Source organism: Gymnogyps californianus, chromosome 14, assembly GCF_018139145.2.
Source record: "Gymnogyps californianus isolate 813 chromosome 14, ASM1813914v2, whole genome shotgun sequence".
Taxonomy (NCBI): Eukaryota; Metazoa; Chordata; class Aves; order Accipitriformes; family Cathartidae; genus Gymnogyps; species Gymnogyps californianus.
In genome coordinates, this window is record NC_059484.1 from 11,467,346 (window position 1) to 11,474,987 (window position 7,642).

At 48.4% G+C, this 7,642-nt stretch overlaps 1 protein-coding gene across 1 annotated transcript; it reads right to left on the reverse strand.

Moving 5' to 3' along the window:
• Positions 1-288: 288 nt before the first annotated feature.
• On the reverse strand, positions 289-2,485 carry DRD1 (dopamine receptor D1). The gene is made up of 2 exons (XM_050905466.1): positions 2,380-2,485; positions 289-1,658 (listed from the first exon to the last, which is right to left on the reverse strand). The coding sequence occupies exons 1-2, from the start codon at positions 2,483-2,485 to the stop codon at positions 289-291; spliced, it is 1,476 nt and encodes a 491-aa protein (XP_050761423.1).
• Between the last annotated feature and the right edge of the window lie 5,157 nt (positions 2,486-7,642).

The following is a 7,642-nucleotide window of genomic DNA, read 5'->3' on the forward strand; positions in this document are numbered from 1 at the left end:
GCAGTATTTTCTTTGTCACTGCACTGTATCTAAACTTGTATATTTTCCTCAGTATGAGCAGTACAGTTTAATATCCTTTTTTTTAACCAATTTTCAGTATCTTTTTGTGTTTATTGTTTAAAATGTTAAATTTGCTTTGAATGCCAGGAAAATTAATTCTGGGCTTGGTGTAAATATGTATTTCTCCCTAGAGCTTAGTTTCTTACCAAGAAATCTTGTATATCTTTTTTTTTTAAAAAAGATTATTACAATATACACTATTAGGTCTTGCTGGGTAAACCTTACTGTTCAGGTTTTATGCTGCCCATTTTGTGTAATGGGATTGATCTTTTCCAAAGAAACATCAGCTTCATAATCCAAGATACCCGACAGTGCTGGAGACATTTTCTCCAAGGTCTTAGATAGTTCACCCTCTTCTTCCTTTTTGAGAGGTTCTTCTTCCGGACAGATAATTGCATGTGGAATCAGATAAACCAGATTAGATTCTTTGGGGCTGGAGCCTTTGGGCTCGTGTTGGCTTGAAAAAACAACTGCTCCATTATTGTTAATACTAACAGTCTCTATAGCATTGCTGGACATAGGGCAGAGCCTGTAGCATCCTAGCAGGGTAGAAAATGCCTTGCGGAAATCAGCATTGAAGGCATAAATGATGGGGTTGAGGGAAGAATTAGCCCATCCAAACCAAACAAAAACATCAAAGGTGGTGGAATTAATGCAGAAAGCTTCTGCTCCCTTGGACGGTTGGGTAGGCTCGCAGAAGGGAATCATGCAGTTCAATACAAAAAATGGCAACCAGCAGCACACAAACACCCCCATGATCACCGACAAAGTCTTTAAAACCTTCGTTTCCCTCTTGAAGGACATTTTGAAGTTGCTCTCTGGTTGCTGGCAGTCCATACTGCTTCTGTTGCCACTCGTGTTCTGGCAGTTCTTGGCATGCACTGCTGCTCTCTCCAAAGCCGAGATGCGTCGTATTTGCTTCTGAGCAATCCGGTATATCCTCGTGTAAGTTACTATCATGATGGCCACAGGTATATAGAAGCTAATTAGAGAAGAAGAGATGGCATACATCCTGTTTAGGCTAGAATCACAGTTGTCCATGCTTATATCTTGTAAGCTGGCATTTAGGTCCAAAAAGCTTGTGGTTGTAGCCTTGTGCCAGTTCAGCTGCACAGGGATAAAGGAAATCAACACAGACAAAGTCCATGCCACGCTGATCATGATGAAGGCTGCCTTGGGCGTCATTTTCCTCTCATACCTAAATGGGCTGGAGATGGCCCAGTATCTGTCCACACTAATGACACAGAGATTTAAGATGGAGGCTGTTGAGCACATAATATCAAAGGCCACCCAGATGTTGCAAAATGAACCAAAAGGCCAGAAACCGGCGATCTCAGCCACAGCTTTCCAAGGCATAACCAAAACTGCCACTAAGAGATCTGACACAGCCAAGGAGATGACAAAGAAGTTGGTCACCTTGGACCTGAGGTGGCGAAACCTAATGACAGCTGCACAGACCAGCGTGTTTCCCAGCAGCGTGGAGAGGATCAGCAGCGAGAGGAAGCAGCCCGTGAGGATCCGAAAGGAAGAGTCCCCTTCCACCAGCAACCCTTCCCCATCCATAGTGGTGTCGTTCCAAGTCATAGTTTCTCCTGAGAGAAAATCATATCATGATTTTCATGATGACATCAGCTCCTTTCCTTGGAGAGATCAGGGACATCAGATGTCCATTAATTACTCATCACCAAACAGACCAAACGTCCTTTCTTACGGTACCTTCGCCCCCGGATGGACTTCACTCACTTTGAATCATTCTGAATAACACTGAAAGCTCTACGAGCAGGAACTGAAAATGCACAAATACAGTCCACCCTACAGACTGTTTTTTTAAGCAATCCCTTCAGAAACACACTGCACCACCCCAGCATGAAGTAGCCTAATTCAGACAGCTCACCTGCAAATGTTCTGCTGCTGTCCTCTGCAAATATACCCCACAGACCGGAAAGCAATCACTTTTCCATGCTTGCATATATTCCCACTTAAATAGGCTATTGATCGAGTGTTTCCAGTGTCCATTGCACTAGCCCTTCATATTTACTGAAGCATACTATATGAGGTGCTTTTTCTCTAGTTTCCTAGATGTCTCACTGATGAAACACTCCATCCTTCCTCCTTGGTACACTCCTGTTACAAAATGCATCAGTTCTCTGTTTCTGGGCAGCATCAGAAGGCAAATCTTCACTTTGTTTCAAACTGGTTTATACTTTAGAGACAAAGAAAATAAACATACAGTAGGTGTGTTTTAAAGGTTTTCAGTAAGAAGTAGCTCAGGTTATTTAGTTTTATTTAAACAAGAAATGCTGGCTCCTACCTTTCACCTCTGATTCTCTGCTTGCTCTGGGATGCAGGGCCGTCTCTCCCCCTCTTTTAGTTTTGGAATTGCATAGCAAATCTTATATACAAAACCAACACAGAAACACTGCATTGCATCAGGTGTGTGTGTGTGGTTTTTTCCCTGAAAGTGCAAATTAGCAGTGGAGAAGTAAAAACAGGAGCCGGCAGAGTTTGACCATCAGGAGTTAGTTTTCAAGGGAGCAGCAGGTCTGTGCTGTCAGACCATGCGTGACGGACCCCGCCGGCGTGTGCCCAGCTACCTCCATCCCACGGCCCCTGCTGATCACTCTGCAAACTTTGTTGGCCAGATCAGTCCCAGTCGCACTTTGTACATTCCGTTGAAGCGGCACATCAGGGCAAATCATCCCAGGCAAAAGGCACGGTATTCCCAACACTGGCAAGAGCCGAGTACCAGTCCTTTCTTCTGTAGTTCACTGGAAGGAGAAAGAAGGGCAAGAAGAGGAGAAGGACCTGAGTGACCTCCCCTCAGCCACGATGCAGGGTACGACACCAGCGGTGCCCGCAGCAGGTTCCTCTTCCAGCAGGGACAAGTCGCTTTAACACTCTGCTGCCAGGTTATAGCTCTCCATAACTGCCCCGGAATAATCCCACCTCCTGCTCAGCAGGGCTGCGCTCCAGGGATCGGGTCCAGCTTTTACCATGCTTTTTCCGTCTCAGAAAAGCGCAGGCGGAGGCAGCTCCTCACGCTCTCCCGCAGCCTGCCCCGGGCCACGCATCTCCGGTGCCGGGCGGTCCCGGCGGCAAAGGCTTTCTTCTGCCTGGGGCAGGGCTCGGCAGCATCGCCCCTCCAGGAAAGCTCTGTCTGCCTGGCGTCTCCTTCCTAAAGGATTAAGACAAGGGAAAGACAGGCATAGAGGCACGCAGCGGGCAAAAAGCAACCCCCCTTCGCCTCCTCTAACATCTTCGCTCGGGCGCAGCTTCTTCTGGGCAGCCTCTCCCCGGTTTTTCTGCCTTCCTAGGGAATAACGTCCCGGCCAGCCAGGCAGCCGGGGCGAGAGGCAAAGCCGGGCTCCTGGAGCGGCTGTCCTGGAGCTTCGCGCAAACGGGATTACTTTGCCCCGTCCTGAGCTCCGGCCGAGCTCCGGGACGCCCGGGGTGCTGCGCGATGCCTCGGCGCTGCGAGCCAGCCGAGCTCAATTAATCGATGCGGAAAGTGAGTACCGGCACCTAACTTCGTGCCGGGCGATGCTCCGGAGGCGGGCCGCAGGCCGAGGCACCCGCGGCTTCCGCGACCCCCAGGGGAGCAGCGGTACCCCAGGACACGCTCGGGAAGGGTGGGGGCCGGCCGGGACCCCCTCCCGGCACAGCGGGGAAGGGGCGACAAGCGCGGCGGTACTCACCGGCGCGGGGAGGCCCGGGGCCGGCGGCGGGCTGCAGCCGGGGCAGCGCACGGCTCCGCGCCGCCTCTCCGCCGCCTGGCGCAACCCCGCGGCTCCCGGCGCAGCCGCGGCCGCCGGGCTCCCTCTCCTGGGCGGCCGCGGCCCCGCGCCCCGCCGCGCCGCCCCGCGGAGGCGGCCGCCAGCCCCGCCGGGGCGCAAGGCAGCCCCGAGGGGCAGGGCTGCGCCGGGGTGCTCCGCGTCCCCCCCCCGAACCCGAACCCGCCGCCAGACAAGCTTAAACCCTGGCTTCGTAACACAGGCGAAGGGCCTCGTTATCCCTGCGTGTAGGCAAGGAGGGAACGGGGGGGAAAGCCCAAAGCCCCGGCTGCCAGGGGCGTGTAGCTGCCTGAGGACCCGCATCCTGACTGACTTGTTGGAGATGAGGCGAGGGGACAGCAGAGGAACAACTGCCTCCGGCTCTTCGGACCCGCCGGAGCCTCGGAGCGGGCACCCTCTGACGGCAGATGCCGCTGGCTTCGCGTCTGCAGAGGAAACCCAGCGCAGCGAACTGCCGTCCTTGCGCGCAAAAATCTGCTGCTCTCTTCAAACCGTGTTTTCTCCTTTGCAAAAAATCCTTCCGGTTCGGTAGTAAGCACCAAAAACAGAGCGGTTACGTCTCAAACCCCTTCTTTCTCCGAAAGGGTTTTTTCTTTCTTACCTTAGCCACAACAGGCAACGAAAGATGAACATGCTGATTTGCAAGTTGCTACCTTTGTATAGGAATCTTACTCCAAAAAAATCAGAAAATGAAGATAAAAGACATCACAAGGAGGTTGAAAACCTCCTAGAAAAACAAATAAGCTTACTAAGTTGTCAAATTTTGTGGGGCTCAGCATTAGTGAAGTTGCTTTTGTGCCATCTATAATTTTTAATAATGTCAGTTAAAGCAGATACAGTGCTATGCTAACCTTGACTAGCTAACTAAAACACTTGTTTTCTTTTCCCCCTCTCTTTTTTTTTTTTTAACTGCTTCTCAGCAAGTTCTCATTCCCCCCTTCTTATTACCCTGTCCTTTAATCATCATTCATCCCCAGAGGAGGGTGAAAATACACAAGAAAATTAATCCTGTGCTGTTTGGTTATAGAGATCTCTAATGAAATTCACTGTGAGTTTTCTTTTTCTATTTTCAAGATATTTTTCTTTTTTCTCCTGTTCTCCTTAAAGCACAACACAGGTGAGGTTTACTGCTGATACTTATTTTCTGAAAATGTAGCACACTCCTGTTTTTCAGTAGAAACCCTAGGCTGAGGGGAACATTGCCTGTGTAAGAAGTCACTGAGCACATTTGATTTTATTTCTAACAACTTTCAGAGGCTCTCCCAAAATGGCTTTCCACCACAGCCGTCCTGGATTATTCCAGGAGAAATCACAACTCCAGAGTACACAAACAGCACAATTTTCAAGGCATGCTGGAGAGAAACATTGCAGAGAAGAGAGCAGTCTGCTCTCAATCATCTGCTTATCAGCTCATCGAGCGAACTCTTCTTTTCAGTTCATTTTTGCTAGGAAGTAGCCGTTCCTGGGGAAGAGGCTGAATTCAGCATTGGAAGATCCTAATGCTGCTCATATGGGTGAGGGTTTAAAACTTTCATTTGAATCTGACAATAAAAAAAGCCTTTTAGCTTCCTACTCACAGCAGCCTAGAAGAATCTCACGGTCCTTATTTGTTTGGCAATTCAAGTATCTGTTTCAGAAGTCAGAGCCTCTCTCCTGTCTCATCTCACACCGTTTGTGTGATCAGTTCAGGGATGACCATGAGGTCTGGCTCAGCCAAGACCGTACTAGTGGAGCAAAGCCCCTTCAACAGCTACGCAGGTTTCAAACACCAGCATTTCATGCAGGGCACCCTGCTGTACTCATTTGTCACTTCAGCTAATTTGTAAGCTTTTAAAACTTTCATGACTTAGTAGTCATACCCAGGTGAGGGGTGACACAAAAGTGAAATCCATTAAACCCCTATTATTATTTACGTAAATTTTGTGGTGGGATTAGGCAGCCAATTGACATGACTCTGGGAGCCAGTTATACAAAGAATAGGGTGAAATTTTCCTTTTGCTGCTCTCTGCTAACCTGCCTCCAGCCAGTGCGAGAAGGATCAGCTCTCATCCAGGTCAGGACTTGCCTAAAACTGCCAGCAACAGGATGATGGTGCAGGTGCTTCTTGGAGATTCAGAAACAAGCACAGACCTTGTTTAATTCTCCCTAGGTACCCACATAAAACAGCTGCTTAATTTTATTTAATGCTTTTCAATCACTACTGACTGATGCTGGAATCAAAGCAATGCCCAGCAAAGGAAAGCTTTTGTGTCCCTGTTACCACCCTGCAAGGCCCCTGCTCCTCCCAGGGGACTCTCGTTGGAGAAAGTTCTATTTGGTCCATATGAAGATTTAAAAATATAAATAATGAGTAGCACCTTGATCCAAATTATCGCCATCCAAACAGTAATTACCAGATCTTGCATTCAGAGGTAAACATGCTTTAATCTACAAAATAGCACAGATACTAGAGCTGGAGAAAGGCAGCTTAATTTACAAAATAATATTGCAGTATGTGGATACAAATTGTACTCACGTCTCTCTCGGGCTGACTTTTTGAGTCTGCATGCATGGGATTTATTAAACATGAAATCAGGTGAGGTATGTTAGCAGAAATAATGTCTAAAAGAGCTGTCAGGTTTCTAAATAACTGGTTATACTAATAAGTCAAGATAACTTTAGCCTCAATGTAACCTTCCTAGAAAAATCAAGGGTTCCTGGAAAACAAAAAACAGCTATGAACTCTCTCAAAGATCAGTGAAGCACACTGGTTAAATTGATATTATCATGTCGGGCATTCCACACGGAAAACCGCAGTAGTGAGTACAAAAGCACAGAGCAGAGTAGCAGCAGAAAAAACTATTACTTTGCTGCTAAAAAAAACCCCATCTCCAAGGATCTCAAGCTCATTCTTGAATGATAAAGATCCACCAGCAGGGAGAAAGGATCAGTGAGAGAAATGATTTCTAGTCCCCAAACACTGACGACAAGAGGCCCAAATATTCAGTATTGAGCGTGGGCACTTTTTTTTTGACTGTAGATTATAGGCATGTCCATCTGCAGCTGGACCTTAGAGTCTGGGGGATTCAGTAGGACTGATCTCAAAAAGCACATCAGTGCCCTTGTGAATGTTGATTTTCGAATTATTTCCAATGGCAACCAGTGCACAAAGCATCCCTGGGTATCAGGTCACTGGAGAAGTATGTGCAGAAGTCTGGACACTGACAGGAAAAAGGAAAATGAAAAAAGCCCAAAGAGAAACACCATGTATGAAAGTCTGAATGTAAATGACTTGTTTGAGGTAGCTAATTCAGGCAGCAGCAGAGCTGGACACAAAGGGTAATGCAAGGAGGGTATAAATGGGAAGGATTTGTTGGGCAGTGCTACTGGTTCCTGGGATCTGGAGCTCATGCATTGGCTGGGGGGTGCTCACGAGGCAGAACCAGGCACTGCTGCTCCTCTGGCATCTCCTCTCCCCGGTACACTGATGCTGGACTGTCAGAGCACAGCCCCGGTCCCAGCCGGGAGAACCCACCTCCATCCCCGGAGCACAGTGGAGGAAGCCTGCTGAAAGGATTTCTGCTCTGCAGGAGATCAGGCAGCAGACTCTCAAAAAGCAGCCTTGTGTCTGCAGGGCTCTGCACACAGAAGCTTTAGGAGTGGTGGAAAACCACAATCTGGTTGTTTGTAAAGGGAAAGGAGCGGTGTTCCCCTCCCATCCCCTCTCCTGCTCAGAGCCCGTTCAGGCTCTGTTCCCATTTCCTTCCCTCACCAATAATCCCTCTCCACATTTGCAGTGCAAACCCAGAGCA